Source organism: Protomyctophum parallelum (assembly GCF_964188405.1).
Source record: "Protomyctophum parallelum genome assembly, chromosome: 17".
NCBI lineage: Eukaryota > Metazoa > Chordata > Actinopteri > Myctophiformes > Myctophidae > Protomyctophum > Protomyctophum parallelum.
Genome location: NC_139719.1, coordinates 35,158,186 through 35,175,307, shown reverse-complemented (window position 1 = coordinate 35,175,307; position 17,122 = coordinate 35,158,186). Strand labels below are relative to the sequence as shown.

The window sequence follows — 17,122 nt, the reverse complement described above, 5'->3', positions numbered from 1 at the left end:
GCATGCACTCAGTTCAGCATGTCATATACAAGCGGGTGGTTGCCATGGCTGAACATTGTCTCTATTTAGCTTTCTGTATATCGTCTGTCGGGCGGAAACCATGTATTTCCAAAACCGTTACCTTTCAGGAAATGGGAAAAAATTATGTGTGTTCCAGTGGATCCAATGTAACAAATCTATAAACTGTCACGGTTCAGGACAGGCAGGTGTTGGACCCAAGCGCTGTACTCCCTCTACTCTTTTTCTATTCTCTCTCTCTCTCTCTCTCTCTCTCTTCTGTGATGTTACAATAAAGCTGATTCTCTCATTCTTTCTATTCCATTGTTCACGAGACAAAAACATTTTCAATATTTCATTAAACTGGAAATAAAATGTTTAACATTGTAACTAGGGTTGTCCCGATTGGATCGGGTGATCGGAAATTCGGGAGCCAAAAAACGTGATTGGGACATTCCTAGTATCAATATTTTAACCATATCATATTAGACTGGATATTGTCTGTGATTTGGGATATTGTACTATTGTGATATGGCATAAACGTGTTCTATAAAATATAAATATCGGGTCGGGAAAAATCGGTATCGGATCGGAATCGGATCGGGAGCAAAAAAACGTGATCAGGACATCCCTAATTGTAACGTATGTTGTAGAATTCGATCGCCATGAGCTGCGCATCTACGAGGAAGTGGCCAAAGTCCCGCCCTTCAGGAGGAAGACGCTGGTTCTGATTGGAGCACAGGGTGTGGGCCGTCGCAGCCTGAAGAACAAACTGCTGGTTTTGGACCCTCAGCGATACGCCACCACCATTCCCTGTGAGTACCTCTTCCCTTCGCTTGTACAGTATCCTATATAGTGCAGCAAGTGGGCCCCCAAATTATTGGCAAAACACTACGATCTTTATGATAATATAAAAATATAATGGTATTTTCTCTTTAAAACTTAAAATAAATACAAAAAATGTGATTCCTATAAATTAAGTATACTACGGTAGTTCCATTGATACAAGCCAGAACACAATCGATTGATCATTGAAATAAACATGATGTCAGCCCACCCATCTGAACAAGTGGTCAGATAAGGTGCTCGGGTGGTGCTAGGGTATAGTGACACAAAACTAGAAGGCTAAATAACAAAAACACCAACAATGGGCGATAGTGTACATGACAATAATATAGTAACCTCACCTGCACTATGCATAAACAAATACTGTACACACAATCACAGTGTGGTTACGACATCAACAGAATACTCATATATCAGGGGCACGGTGGCACAGTTGGTAGTGCTGTCGCCTCACAGCTAGAAGGTCCTGGGTTCGATTCCCACTGGGGATGCTGTGGGCACTGGCGGTGTGTTCCCTCCTCCGCGTCATCAGTGCCCATACCCGAGGTGGGGGTTGGCAAAAGGGCCTTTCTGTGTGGAGTTTGCATGTTCTCCCCGTGTCCCCTAGGGTAGATACCCTCACAAAAACATGCCGTAATCCTGGTCTCTAAAACTACCTCCCCCTGGCCAGCCGGGGCGCCTGATGGAGGGGAAAGGAACTGGTCGGAAATAACGTGTCCCTTCCACACGCTACGTCCGGCCGGGGAAATTCCCCTCTGTCAGGTGAAAAGAAGCAGCTTGGACTTATGCATAGAAGGAGGCATGAGGTCAGTCCGCTGCCCCCCCAGGATTACATTAGACAATTGGCACTGGGTGAAAAAGAAAACTGGGTTACAAAATTGTGGGATAAAAATTAAAAAAAAAAAAAAAAAAATACTCATATATCAATACAGTGTCAACAGTATTATCAGTACAATAGCTGTGCCCATAGTGTCATTAATAGGGCACATCCTAGCTATTGGATTTCATTCCTCAGGATAGGCCAGTACACAATCATACACCAGAGCCAGGACTTCATGTGAACGTGTGACTTTTCAGGTTTAGCAACCCTCTATTCTTAGACAGACGGACCTGAGTTAAAACTGTACTTAGACCGCTTTTTTCCGTCTACAACAATAACAAATCTCTTCGCCAAAATAGACAATCTACAAGCTTACAACGTGTCGCATTGTGACGTTGAGCTTGTAGATCGGCTATTTTTGGCGAATGTTCATCCCTGAATAGGCATGCTGGAGTTCAAGTGGTTAGAAGCATGGTAGCTACTGTCTATCCCAGGCATTGCTTTTAGAGCAGGCCCTGCTCAGTGGCTGCCCACTGCATCTAGTAGTTAGGATGGGTCAAATGCAGAGAATGAATTCACCCAAAGGGATTAATTAAATGGCTGTATAACAAGCAGGGGCCAGCTGTAGCCAGTGATTTAAGTGATGAGGCAATACACAGAACCAAAGGGCCAGAGGAGTTATTTTCTCCTTATTTATTCCTTTGCATCTCCTTTATGCGTTCCTTCTTTACATTTATTATTTCTCTCTTACGGTATTATTCCGGAATTATTTTCCCTTTCTGTTGCTGCAGGAACCAGCGGTTTTGCTGAGTAAGGGCGTAACGTATTTTGATTCTGTAGGCTGTATGCTATTTCTTCCTACTAAACTGAACTTAGAATTGAACTTAACCATTTATGTACAGAACACACTTCTTGCAGAGAACAAATGATGAAAAGACCCACAATGACCTCATGACTTTCGGTACTGTTTGAGACTATTCTCACCCAAATGAAAGCGACGTATGCCTCCACTCTCTCATCCCTCAGTCACCACCAGAAAACCCAAAGTGGATGAGAGGGATCAACAAATGTACTCATTCATGAGTCGCAGTGAGATGGAGAGTGACATAAAAAACGGGCGTTTCCTGGAGCATGGCGACTACGATGGGAACTTGTATGGAACCAAGATCAACACCATCCATGAGGTCATGGACACAGGGAAGATCTGCATCCTCGACGTCAACCCACAGGTGGGAAAAGATACCGTCCTGCCAATTACAACATCAGCCTGCTAATTGAGCTCTGCACCATTCCTGCCTTCTGTTCTTTCTTCTATTACAGACAGATTGTTAAACTCTTGACACTGTGTATAATCAACTTTGTATGCCATTATCACACATGTATCTCAGGTGTAGATTACAGCTAAGCAATGAAGCATACATATAGTTTTGTTGCTCCAGGGGTATTTTCACTCAAAGCATATGTTGTGTTTTCATCTAGAGAAATCAGTGGCAAGATTCAACAAATCACATCAGCTTTGTGAGGTAGTTAGTATTTAATCAGACCAGTGTGTGTCCAGTGGAAACCTCGTATGAATCTGATCTCAGGTCAGAATGGGTTAAAACAAGAATTATGATGATAACATTGAACAGTGGTCCTCTTGTATTATGGTAGGTTTGGCATTTATGTGCTATGGTATGGCAGCATTATACACCATAGCCTTACTGTACAGTATTACAAATATGGTATGTCTACAGTAGTATACACATATACATTAAATCCATACAAACTAGAGCGAGAGAAAGACATACTCAAAAAGGCTCGCAATATAATAATCTTCTAAATATTTTAGATTCTTTATTGTCACTATTCGTCATAAAAGTATGATTATACTGTACAGTAGCAGGGCTTAAGTGGTTAACATACAGTACACACACACACACACACACACACACACACACACACACACACACACACTCACCTTCTTATAGATGACGGGACTTCTATTCTAAAAGGTTTGTTTCCCATGCTTCTAACCAGTTAAACCCCAACATGCCCATTTTGGTGGGAACATTCGCTAAAAGTAGCAGATCCTTGCACGGTGTGAGCTAATCTAAATATAGAGGGTGTCTACACCTGAAAAGTCACTCATTCTGGTGTTCTGATTGTTTACTGACCATAGGTACTGACCTATCCTGAGTAATGTAATAAATCCAATATCGATAAGGAGCTTCCCTATTAACGTCACTATGGAGCAGACTAACATTTATCTGGGACACTATGTTGCCTCCTAGGGCGAACAGATTAGCTTCAAGGCTACTCCAGTGTTTCATCTATATTTGCATTCAGCAGCAGTGTCCTGCCACCGTTGAAATATGACCGCCCTGCTGAAGTTTTATGTACATATTTAGACAGTGCAGACTCAGAGTGACCCTATGCAGCTGTCTGTAGCTTACCTTTTAGATGACTAGTTCTGCCACCAAACCACACGGAGCTGGCATAATCAGAACTACACTATAGTTATTGACTAATACATTTATCTGACTAATAATTAGTCAGATAAATCTGCTAGCTCAAGACGATACTGTTACTATTAAATACGATAACGTTTTATTTCATACAAAGTATAATAAAAGGATCTCAATGTATACAGTATCAGTATATGTTCTCTCTTAGGCCCTCAAAGTCCTGCGTACGTCTGACTTCCTGCCCTATGTGGTGTTCATCGAAGCGCCAGATTTCGAGGTTCTCAAAGCCATGAATAGGTCAGCCATTGAGATGGGAGTGGTCACAAAACAGTTAACGGTAAGTGTACATTAATTGGTTATAATGGGGGAGAACTCTATTTGAATATATTAAAGTGCTACCGGCAAAGTGTGTAATCAAGAGTGAAACATCACAGCTGGAATACAGAATATATTGAAAACAAAACACGTAACCAGGAAACTGCAATCAGGCCAATTACTGTGTACTTTCACTTCAGCTGTGCACCAATTTTTCCATGTTTATCGCATCCCTCGTTGCCAGCCCCTTCTGCTCAATTGTCTGCTGATTGCATCCATTCTCACACAATCAAGTTACTGTTATCCACATATTCCTGATTGGGACTCTGCCATTACGACCTTTAAGCTTAATTTAGACTCCTCCATACAATCGTATCTGCTCTTGTCGACAAATGACACCTTCGAACAACAGAGTATAAATCAGCCTTTAGAGTTTGGTAAATCCTGCCTAATTTGCTTACCCTTTTTTCTAATTTTTGTTCAGAATTTTTATATTGTTCTCCATTTTTATGGTTATTTGTTTTTTTGTTTTATTTTCTTTCAACTCAAATTTCGTATGTGATTGGTAAACTTTCACACTGATTTAAAAAAGTTGCAAAATAAATGTGCCCAGGCCAATTTATTTCATTTTCATTGATTCTTTTATTCACTGCTTTATTCTAAAAGCACCACGCTCACCTTGTTTTTGAAAGGTAGATAATTATTGTATTATTATTATTATTATTATTATTATTATATACTACATGATTATTATCTCACTGCAATACTCCCGTCAGGACTCTGAGCTGAAGAGGACGGTGGATGAAAGCGAACGGATCCAGCGGCATACGGACATTACTTTGACCTCTGCATTGTCAATGACGGCTGGAAGGGGCCTTCCGCAGCCTGCGGGGTGGCACTGGACAAGCTGTCCACCGAGCAGCAGTGGGTGCCCTGTCAGCTGGGTCTTCTAATCTAAAGGGCACTGAGACGTCACCTGGAAAAGGGGTGAAGTTGGGCCAGCGGTCAAACGTGGCTGATTTCTCCATTCTGCTAGGAAAAGACGGTACGGGTCCTTAATGGTAGACCATCACCATGTCTTTAGAGAGCAGCACAGGGTTCGCTAGCCCGGTTACTGGTTGGTGGTTGAGGAGACGGGGCCAGTGCTCATACTTTAGTGAGGTGGTTCTCAAATATTAATTTATTTGTATTTTAAACCCATTTAGACCTGTTTAAACTACCGTATACGTCTTCAATCTGGGACAGCATCTGTGTCATTTTAGATGTTACTTTGAGAACCACTGATTTAGTGCAATGGACCAGCCTCACATATAGAGTGGTGTGTATAAACCTTTAGAGCTCCTCTGTCACCCATGATGTCAAGATGTATTTCATTTATATTTAAAAACAACAAATCAATGCTATTGGTAAATGTTCAGAAGGCGTTCAGAGCTGACTGATGCTTCAAACCCACCAGAAAAGCACCGGCTCACACATTTTAATAGCCACACAGGTTTGTTGCGCGACTGCTTTCGCCAAACCTGGCTACAGCGGGGTGTCTAGTCAGTATAATTCCATGAAAAGTCGCAGACAAACTTTTTCTTCCTCCCAGAGGTGAAAACAAATCTTCACATGAGAGGAGTGTTTTGTGGGTGGCCAGTGAGAACGGCTGCATTCATTAACGATGAGCGTCGCTGTGCTTATGTGTGAGTTGAATGAGATATAGTGCTATTAGTGTGAGCAGTGTATAATATTACTATGAGTGTGGAGGTAGGGTGGTTAACCGTGTATATTACTATGAGTGTGGAAGTAGGGTGGTTAACAGTGTATATTACTATGAGTGTGGAAGTAGGGTGGTTAACAGTGTATGTTGTACACAGTGCTTTGCTGAGGGTCTAGGCCGGGGTGTCATCAACACTCTCTACCACCAGGAGGTAATTGATCTTTTGTAGCCTTCCCAAATCTTTATGTAGTGTAATGTTTACATTGGATTGGTAGTTTAAAGACAAATGGTTTAAAGAGAGGTACCAAATGTCATTTTTATATTACAATATGTATATTTTGCTGTTCAACCATACAGTATGACTGTGTATGTTTGTGCGTGTGTGTATATGTGTGTGTGTGTATACACACACACACACACACACACACACACACAGATATATATATACACACAGATATACACACGCACACGCGATATACGATATAAATTATATACTGTACAGTATGTATGTACTTTTTCTGTTACTGCGTGTCCTTTGTTGGGAAAACTTAAAACAGCAATAGAAAGATAACGCACAACGATTTGTGTTGCACACTGTACATACTGTATGAACCTAATTTAGAACAATGGAAGAATCATCTTTGTCCTGGATTACTGTTTCAGTGCACTCGTCTTATTTTGACAATGATATTTCATGTTTTATTCTCCATTCAGTGTTTATCCCATTCTGACCTGAGATCAGATTCATACGAGGTTTCCGCCGGACACACACTGGTCTGATTAACCCATTCTGACCTGAGATCAGATTCTAAAAAATGTCAGTTGTTCTTCGATTTTTCAAAAAATAGCAGACCTACAAGCTCGTATCGCGCCACTCGGTGGCGCGATATGAGCTTGTAGATCTGCTATTTTTAAATAGCTAAAGCATAACATGATGCCGACACCAAAATGGGTGCCCGGTCAGAATGGGTTATTTGATTTTGTGTGCTGAATGCTATTTGCCTGTTTTTGAAGATGTGCCTCTTGCAGAAATCTAAAGAAACTATTACTGAACGCTCATGTAACTTATCGATTTGTTATCTAATACTTTGTGAAGGCCCACAGTACTTTTCAACAGCAAGTAAATGTTTTAGAAGCTGTAAAATGCTACCACCCAACAATGTAGACGGGAATAATCAATGGAAATAGATTTGAACCTTTATCCAATATGCAAGTCACCAAAGATTTGTCAGCGGCTTCTAACTTATGTTTGCCTTATACCGAACCTGTTTCAAACGAGTCCTAAGTGTGCACTATAGCCTATCCTTTCTATATAGAGCACTTCAGCTATTATTCCTCTATATGTTCCTTCATCATGAAGAAAGAAAAAGATTGCTGTCTATTTATTTGGATATTTATTTTATTTGTCCCTCACAATTGTAAATATTGTATTGTAACAAATGGTATATATAACATAGAGAAAATACTTTGGTGCTTTGATGACACTCACGGTGTGTTGATGTAGTTGAATGACTACAGAACACTTTCATTTTTGATGTTCATAGAAAAAGACATTAAAATAAATCTAAATATCCAGAGCAATGCCTCTGCCTTCAGTTAACAGTGTAACTTTGTTATTATTATTGTTGTGTTTTTGCATTTCTGTTTTTATTTCGACAGTGAACACACAGGGAAGCTGTGAGGGGTTAACGAGCAGTAAAGTGTGGTACAGTATGCACTCTTACGAGGTGAGCCACCAGGGCACACTGCATAACATTGTTAAATCACACAATATTTGTATACAGTGATTGATATACCTTTACGTTTTTTTGTTCTGTTGTATTTTGCACAGTATATAGCAAAATTAAGGATCAACACATGATTTTGTAAAAATTGCAAAAGCTTTAAAGTGAAATGAAATAAAACTACAAATTGCCTTTTGACCTAAAGGAGGCTCTAGATGAATGCCATGTTAAAATCAGTAGGTGCATCATCTGGGAAGCCTGACGAGAAAATCCCATGACAATCCAGCCAGTAGAATAATGTTGTCCAAGTGTTTGACAGACAGACCGACCCACACAGCCATCCTTAGAGTCCCAGCTCTAGTTGGGGGCTAACAAGCATGCATAAAAAAGGTGACAAAGGTCACTCCATATTTCAACTTTTTATCAGTTTCCGTCACTTAATTAAATGTTCAACTTCGTCATGATGCGTTGTAATCTTGTAGATCTGCTTTTTCAGAAAATCTTCATCCCATTTCCTGAAAAGTAAGTGGTAACTGTTTTGGACATGCAAGGTTTCCACCCTGACTGCGATTCTCTAGGTTTTTTAGATCTGGGGGCAATCTGTGCAGGTGGAAATGAGAGGTGTGGTGCTAGAGGCAGGTTTATAGGATGATAGGCAGGCGGTGGCCCCCTTGGCTGAGGGCTCCTCAGTTTAGGGTCAAACTGCATGGGGAACAGAAGTTCATTGTAATAGCAAATAGTGTTTTTTCTATTAGACACTCAGAGTCAAAAGTGAATGGGTCTTACTGTTCCTTCTTTGGGTGAAATAACAGTTTTTCAGAATAATAGTGTTAGGCACTTGCCTCGACCCTTCCCGTTCGGCATGCTGGTGTATTTGGTTGCTAACTATCATCATTTAAATGGGGACACCTCAGTCAGGTCCCTGGACCCCTCTTTGAGAACCAATGAACTTAAGTGTAAGTATCATACCAGTGAGTATGGTGGTGGGGGGTCTATTGTGCTGTAGCGAGTAGGGAGTCTGTTGGTGTGTCTGTCGACCTCTTCCTGTGTAACAGACAAATTGATGACAGATTGAGGAGGGCCTGTCGGCTTGTGCTGGCACGGCTTGCCCTATTCTTCCTGGCATGTCTGTAAATGCAGAGTAGGATCGTTCCTATGAACACCACCAAGATGGGATATCTGAGGGAATATATTTACATTTCAGAACCTGAGACTTTATTGTCAAACCTTAAAAATACTAATAAAACTATGGAATTAAAAATAGATATTTATTTATTTTTAAATAAAGGAATAATTATTTAATACTGAAGCCTAAACATCACATTTGCATGTGTGTATATATAAAAAATATATATCAGGGTGAACATTATTCCTTATTCAAAAGTCTGATTTCTTGATTAAGTTGATATAGGCCTACAAGTGATCTCCCAAACCATCTTCATTATGCTGGAGGCCATTTTGACCTGTTGTTTAGCCATACTTACATGTACTCATTGGGCGTGACAGACATGGCTAGACTTATAACAAGGTTGCTGACAATACTGAGGAAGAGGAAAAACAATAATTATAGGAACAGCAGATTCAGCTGGTGACGATTGTCATTGTAATTTTAACAAAATAATGGGAACTGTTGGCTTCTGCTACGTTAACTCTGTTCTCATATCAGACTTCCCTTTGCTTTCCCTTTACAGGTGTTTCAGATAACCCTGAGGTTAACTACAGTAATACTTAACTAGGCAAGATCTCTATGACATTGTGTCAAGAGGATAAATTCAGCAGACTTTGGTCATTGCAAATGACACTGTTCCGCAATCAGTCCAAATCGAATGTAGCACCAGTTGAACTAATTGATTAGTGAATGTGCTATCATGGTGGTTATGAGACTAGTGTTATTAATAGACTTATTTAAGGAGATATTGCCATGTTATGGGAAACAGACTTTGGAAATTCCTGCATGACCAGACTGTCCTGAATGTCTAAATCAAGATGTTATGTGCATAAATAAGAAAGTTGTGATAAACACATTATGTAGCAAGGCAACATTCACATAAACCATATTTCCTTTCTCATATCACTACAGCATTATACATCACTCACACATAAAATTGTGAAGAAGAGAATATGTATGTGCCTTAATGTTCTGTGCAGTATTCAAGTTTAATGATTGAGGTTATAGACCATAAGCCTGTAAAATATTTTCTTATCCCAGCTTTCAAAAACCAAATAATTTGACAGTTTGACAAACCATGCATAGAAATAAGACAATCAGCACATTGTGAATCTTTGTGAATGTAATCTTACCGTAGTTAATTCAGATCTCAACATGTATACTTCTCTTAACCTGAGTGAGTTTTTTTTTAAACTTGAGTCACAAAGGAGAGGTTTTATAGCCTTATTTCTCAGTTTAAAGGCACAGCTCTTAACGTGCAGCACTATATTCTGATAGGCGGAACATACTGTAATTGGATGGAAGTTGAACCAACCTGAATGACCGGAGTCTAATCTCCCGAAGAACACCCTACACGCACGCACACACACACACACACACACAAACATTGTCTTGCTGCACAGATCGCTTGGTGGCACGATAACTATAACCAAGTTAAATTATACACAAAAATTGGGGTAGTCTTAAAGGGAAATGAGAAGAATAGTGGTTTTACTTATAGGCCTACATAGCAAAAAGCTACTACGTGCCATATTCTGTAAATTCCATTACCATGAATAGGATTTTGTTATCACAATGACAAATTATTCAATTGATTCGCCTCAAAGACTGCTGTCTAGAAACTTTGAAAAACAAATTGACTCAATCGTGATCATGGAATTCTTTCTTTTTCTTTCATTTGATGGATGCAGAAGTGTGTAACTTCGAGGCGGGAGGCGTACTATCATCCGAGGTGCGCTGCGGGTCGGGAGAGGGTTGCGGTTAGGTTTAGGTGTCTGCCCCGGGGGAGGTTAGGGGAGGCTAGCTATTTACATTCAGTGCACATAAAATGTAATCTAATGGCTCAATTTCACCCCCAAGTCTATCTCCATGCTCGGTTGTCAAACCTATTTACATTCCATGAAGAAATAATTAGAGTGTGTGTCCCGCTGTGATTATGTGTCAGGGTTGCTTAATGTCTGAGATTTTCTGCAGGTATTCTCATTTTGTGGGCACTACACTAGACTTGTTTAGAATTATTTTCTGATTCAAATGACATACATTGAGCCTAATATTGTAACTATTGTTGTAATTGTGATATTTCTGGCTCAGCACCTTTGATTATACACAAACTAAAGCATTTTCATATTAATTGAAATGCTTGGTTTGTTTAGATCTACAATAGGCCTAGTAGTGTAAATTGCCACAGTATTCCGTTCAATAGAGGTTACCTTAAAATATAATCTGTATGGTGTAGTTGAGCACAATAGAAATTAACTGTCCAATTATGAGTTTCCTGTAGGGACTCTTCAATAACGACTCTAAGACAAATATGCAACATGAGGCGTTCCACAGCCTCAGCAACCTTTTTAAAGTAGCAGAGCTTACCTGGGTTACCGTCAGTGACGCAAACAATTTACAGTATCATCATCACTGTTTTTGACACGGTTGGGAGAGTGAATCAGTGTTGAATCCCAGGGCTGTGCCAGGTGAAAAGCCTTTGATGGGTACGGTATACAATAGGGGTAAACATGACTGTCAATTAATTGTGGTGATAAATAAAATGATAAATATGTCATGACAAGGCGAAATAACATTACCATCCATTACAATAAAAGGAGCGGAATAGGTGTGTAATCCACGTTTCAGCATGTACCGTAGCTCAGGAATGCAGCCTCAGTGCTGTTGAAACATGTAGAATGGGAGCTCCTTGGCTGCACTCCATGCATAGGAATGTTGGCTTTTGAGGGGAGGTGGGGGACGGCATTGTGCTTTGCAGAAAAAACCAATTTGCTTGAATTAATACTTTGATGCCGGTTTCATGCAACAGCAGCCCAATACAACACCTCTTCTTCATACACGTTCTTTTATTCATATTTAGCAAAGTATCTCTGTTATAATATAATACGCTTGTATGTTGTACGCTTATGCAGCAGCAGCACAATACAAAGCCATTCTATGGTCAACCCAACCGCAAGCGCGCTCATCTACATACACAGCTCATACGGTTAGGAATCCATGACGAGGTTAACACCATAATGTTCACTATCGTAGGACTGGTGGTGGTGGAGGAGGAGGTGGGGGTGGAGGAGGTGCACCTCCTGATGATGGAGGAGGAGGAGGAGGAGGCGGCAGAGGTACACCTCCTGATCCAGGTGGGGGTGGTGGTGGTGGTGGTGGAGGTGGAGGAGGAGGTACACCTCCTGATCCAGGTGGGGGTGGTGGTGGAGGAGGAGGTACACCTCCTGATCCAGGTGGGGGTGGTGGTGGAGGAGGAGGTGGAGGAGGAAGTACACCTCCTGTTCCGGGTGGGGGTGGTGGTGGAGGAGGAGGTACACCTCCTGATGAAGGTGGGGGTGGGGGAGGGGGAGGAGGAGGGGGGACACCTCCTGTTCCGGGTGGGGGTGGCGGTGGAGAGGGGAGCCCGTATGGACTGATGGGTGGTGGGGGTGGAGGTGGTGGGAGGCCGGTGGGTGAGGTCATGGAGGGTGGAGGAGGCGGAGGGGCAGGGAGGCCCGAATCCAGGGTGGCAGGAGGAGGAGGTGGAGGTGCGCTGGAGGCGGATGGCAAGGTGGGCACTGACGGTGGGGCCACTGCTATGCCATGGCTGGATCTGGATGGATCAAACAAATGCACCATCAACACCTATGAACAGTTGTCCAAATACCATTACTGCTTGCATGTCATTAAGCGGGACAAGAACTCTCTACATTTTTCTCCCACGATTTTGTAACCCATTTGTGCCAATTGTTGGTATCATATGCTGTTGTATCATGTGAGTGTGTGGAAGTGTGTTTAATTGTTGTGTGCACGGGTGGGATTAAACCAGCATATTTTCTTGTATGAAGTTATGAACATATTTGACAATAATTCCTGATTGTGATTGGTTAAATGGAACAGGGAGGAGCTGTTCTTACCCGTAGCAGTCAGTAAAGCTGGACATGGACTCGCCAGGCACAGTGGGAGGAGCCACAGGACACTCCACTGGCCCTGGAACTCGACTGCTGAAATGAAATGATGGCAGTCAAACGTCAACAGGTGATCCCCACACAAAAGTCAGTTCAATGACACTTATTCCTGGAAAACAAAGGTTACTGGTACACCCTCAGGTAAAGGCTTGGGTTATATTCAAGTATTAAAACATTGGAAGACAACAGACTATTTTAATACCGGTACAATGCTCTGTGTATTAATCAAAGAATTTACGGTATTAACTAGTACAGTAAGTAACACTTCATGAAAACACACAGTATTTCGGATACTAAAAAACATTTACAGTAAATTGTAATTATGATACATAAGTATTGCAGCAGGTACAACAGTGTACAGTCCACCATGAAGAAAATATGTTATTGTCTTTCGAACAAGAGAAAAACTGAAAACAGACAGCCTATAACCCATGCTAGCAGCTTTCAATATTACATGACCCTTTGAATGTTTTGTAAGTATTGGTTGACTGCTGTGGATATTGTATGCGCTGCTGCAAAGCTTATTTCCCAATTCCCATCGGTGATGAATTAAAACCTTGAAGTTGAACATACCCAGAGTTGCTCCCAGCACTCTGCGTGCTGTCTGTGGTTCCAGCTCTCGGTCTGTGCTGCTGCACCTGGGGAAAAGAAGATGAATGGAGGTAAAGAGACATGCCTGATCTATGGCTATGCCAGAGTCGGCCATATATCACGGCAGAAGTCCAACTGGGACCGTGGCGTGCAAGAGAGAATGCATCGTGCTATGGATCTTAAATCTAGTGCTAAAGTATTCCGATGAAGAAAAAGAATGTGAGCAGTAGTTTGATGTGGAAAGTGGCACTATCAAGGTTTTTATGGAGTTTGTTTTGTGATGATATGATTTATGTTTTAATATAAGAGACGTTTTAAATCTCACCAATAGCGCTGGCCTAGCGGCCCGGGCTTATTAACTAAATGTAACTTAAATCAAGGATCTGTCAAAATCCTCACCTGATGGAAGCAGTGTCCGATGTTGTCCAGAATGGTGTATGATATGGGGACTCTTGAGTAGCGGCCATCTGGCTCCATTCCAGATTTAGGTGGGGCCATACATTTGTTGCGGGACATCTTCTTTGCGGTAGTGATGGCGCCGATCTCTCTCCTCGCCACCTTTTCATGATGTATAGCTACAGTCTGGTTGAGACCACAGTTTCAATCATCCTTACTCCATTGAACAAACACATTTTCACTTCGTTCATATGATCAGTTCTAGATATCAGGTGTTTATGTGTGTGCTGCCCCTATATATACAGGTGCTGCCTCAAGAGATGACTATAAGTAGAGATGCACGATATGATCGGTAGCGTATAAAAATGCCATATCGGTGTCGGATCGGTCTCAAAATAATCCAGATTATTTTCACTGATATTGATGACACAATAATGTCACCGCCAATGGCTTTGTGCTCGCAGAGCAGGGCCAGTCTGCCTGTCTCTGTCTCTTTAAGAGCGTCAGCTGTTATTGGGAAGGTTGGCTTACTATCTACTTTCACCAGCAAAACAAAAAAATTCAGCAATGAGTTCATCAATATAAATATATAATTTAGGCTAATAATGTAATATATTGGTATCAGAATCGGTATCGGCCAATATGACCCTGAGATCGGATATCGGTCATAATTTCAATATTGTGCATACAGTATAGAGCATCGCAGTCCCGCCCCCTTTCTTGACGACGACAGGCCCAGGAAATATATCCCCATGCATTTTTCCCATAGACATTTCAAAAATGATTTATTTAAAGATATGTAAGCCTCGAACAAAGCCAACTCGGATCGTGACAAATCATGACAACAAACATAATATTTTGGGCCGAACGTAATTTTACAAAGAAGAAAAACAACAACACTTTTTTTCTTCTTTCTAATTATGTGTTCGGCCTTAAAAAAATGTTGTCATTTGTCACAATCCGAGTTGGCTTTGTTCGAGGCTTACAGATCTTTAAATAAATACTTTTTGAAATGTCTATGGGAAAAATTAATGGGGAATTATTCCCTGGGCCTGTCGTCGTCTTGAAAGGGGGCGGGACTGTGATGCTCTATACTGTAAGCAAGCGTGTTAGAGGTAGAGCATGAAAGGAGTAGCTCAGCTGGTGACAGACTAGTGGTTGATGACCTATTATCCAGTGAGTTATGAAATACCATGCCACTGATGAATACAGTAATTTTCTGACCAACAAGGTGGCTGCCAACAACATGTCATTATAACAATCCTATTCTTCTTGGCAGAAATTTATTTGATGTTTTTCCTTTTCTTTTTAACCACTTTCAAGCTGGCATCCATATTTTGGGCATAGTATAGGACGGTAATTTATTTTCCAAAATATTAAAAACCTTTCTGAATTGTCTAAAATAGCATAAATATAAGTTCTACAGCACCGTGAGCTTGCATTTGCTATTTCCTAAAGATGTTAATACATGTAGAACTTGTGAAATTGAACATTCGGCACAAAGAGTAGCCTACTTTTACTTTTGGCACTTTAAGTATATTTTGATGCCAATACTTTTGTACATAATAGCATACTCAAGTACATTTTGAATACAGGACTTTTACTTATAACATAGCATTGATACTTTTACTTAAACATTATGAGTTGGCTACTTCTTCCATCCCTGTTTTGGACTGTGATTGGCATTGCTCACCAGTGAAAGCATATTGACTGAATACTCCATGTGTTTCATCTGCACGGCCTGTGCGTCCAGCAGTCTGAGCACAGCGGTGGCCAGGCTGTTGATCTGATACGTCACACTGGCCAGTGACTGGGTGGTCAACGCCTTGGCCTCTTCAATAGTTGAGTTCTCTGCCTGTAAAAGAGTTCAAGTCACGCAGTAGGCCTACCATATTTTATTATGGGATAACTGTATTCTACTGTGAAAGTCAACATTTCAATATCTATTATTGAAGCCACTTCACTTCACGTAGGCTACAATGTTATTGTAAGCCATGAGCCTAATAAATAAATACAAATATTAAAATAAAAAAACGACACATAACTGCAACCCGGAACTTTATTCCGGGTTTAATGAATCGCCTATATACACAACCCATTTTAACTAGTTTGTTCAAGTTATGTGTGTATTCCTCAAAGTCACTCACCTGAAGATAATTATTCTCGCAGTAATCTGCGACTTTAAGGAGGTTACAGTGGTTCTCGATTAGCCCTTTCCTCGCAGCTGGTCCTTCTTGTAGTATTTGCGAAATAAGGTCTGACATTTTAGTTTGGTCCGCCATGATTTCTCCCTAATCGTTGGTAAACAACTTTAAAAAAGAAAGAAAATAATTATGTTTAGCTGTTGAGACCGAGTAGGCTTAGTTTGTACTAAAATACCGCTTCATAGTCCGCCGGGAGGGTGAAAAACTGTTGGGAAATGGGAAGTAGGGAGGGACCGCTGCTGAATGCGGAATGACCGCAGGCTACGAGCTTTCGCGTCTCAGCCTCTCAGGTAAGGAGCAACCTATTTGTCCACTGGCGGTTCTCAAACTTTTTATTTCAACTCAATACCTCCCGCCTCCGGCCATAACTCCGAGAATGTAGCCTACAGTACAATATGGTCCGCAAGGCACAAGGCAAGGGTCCATTTGTAAGTGTCCATTTGGAGACCTGACGGTCCCTCCCTGGCCCAGTGGCCCTGCATGATGGACCTTGGACCCCACTTTGAAAAACACTGCACTACAACACCATAGCGGCATAACCCTAACCTAACCTATAGGCTGCACACAGCAGGTCCAATTTGAGCTCTGCGCTGTGGAAGATTGAAAATAGTTGATTTCATTGTACAAGACAGGCTGTATCCCTCCGTTGTCTTGGTGGGCTACTGCTAACTGCGCTAATTAATACTTCATTTATGTCCGAAACACGAGCCAAACATGAAGGGAAATAAACAGAACATGCGTCGATCGAAATAATAATTTAATTTGAATTGCCACTAGAGGTCAGTGTAGGCAAATAATCTATGGCGAGGGAAAGTTAAGCAGTCAGATACTCAGATTCATAGGTCGAACTCGGACGCATTTACCTGATAGGCTGATAATAATGATAATGAATCTTGATCATGTTGTTGATGATGATGCTGATCAGTGCACGGTGGCCAGTAGCGTAGCCTATATATAAATGGTAC

At 41.2% G+C, this 17,122-nt stretch overlaps 2 protein-coding genes across 3 annotated transcripts in view; one reads left to right on the top strand and one right to left on the bottom strand.

Moving 5' to 3' along the window:
* Positions 1 to 5,378, top strand: part of mpp2b (MAGUK p55 scaffold protein 2b) — a gene marked incomplete at its 3' end in the record, with an annotated part of 70,933 nt that extends 65,555 nt beyond the window's left edge. The window contains 8 exon segments of the mRNA XM_083788028.1: positions 651 to 812; positions 2,690 to 2,892; positions 4,319 to 4,447; positions 5,202 to 5,247; positions 5,250 to 5,285; positions 5,288 to 5,319; positions 5,321 to 5,356; positions 5,358 to 5,378. Of these exon segments, the coding sequence (XP_083644154.1) occupies positions 651 to 812; positions 2,690 to 2,892; positions 4,319 to 4,447; positions 5,202 to 5,247; positions 5,250 to 5,285; positions 5,288 to 5,319; positions 5,321 to 5,356; positions 5,358 to 5,378 (665 nt within the window).
* Positions 5,379 to 11,066: 5,688 nt separating this feature from the next.
* abi3b (ABI family, member 3b) lies at positions 11,067 to 16,367 on the bottom strand. 2 transcript variants are annotated; one of them, XM_083787010.1, is made up of 6 exons: positions 16,101 to 16,367; positions 15,647 to 15,808; positions 13,957 to 14,139; positions 13,540 to 13,604; positions 12,916 to 13,002; positions 11,067 to 12,611 (listed from the first exon to the last, which is right to left on the bottom strand). In XM_083787010.1, exons 1-6 carry the CDS (start codon positions 16,233 to 16,235, stop codon positions 12,044 to 12,046), a joined length of 1,200 nt encoding a protein of 399 aa, XP_083643136.1. In that variant the 5' UTR covers positions 16,236 to 16,367; the 3' UTR covers positions 11,067 to 12,043. The 2 variants fall into 2 exon arrangements, with proteins under 2 accessions (XP_083643136.1, XP_083643137.1); XM_083787011.1 differs by having other exon boundaries at positions 12,916 to 12,999.
* Between the last annotated feature and the right edge of the window lie 755 nt (positions 16,368 to 17,122).

Bases quoted from the DNA above. Each gene is read 5' to 3' on its own strand.
- abi3b (XM_083787010.1), bottom strand. From the start codon at position 16,235: ATGGCGGACCAAACTAAAATGTCAGACCTTATTTCGCAAATACTACAA. The intron at 13,605-13,956 runs GTGAGGATTTTG...TCTTTTCCCCAG, and splicing joins TCGGACACTGCTTCCATCAG to GTGCAGCAGCACAGACCGAG. The intron at 13,003-13,539 runs GTATGTTCAACT...ATTTCATTTCAG, and splicing joins AGTGCTGGGAGCAACTCTGG to CAGTCGAGTTCCAGGGCCAG.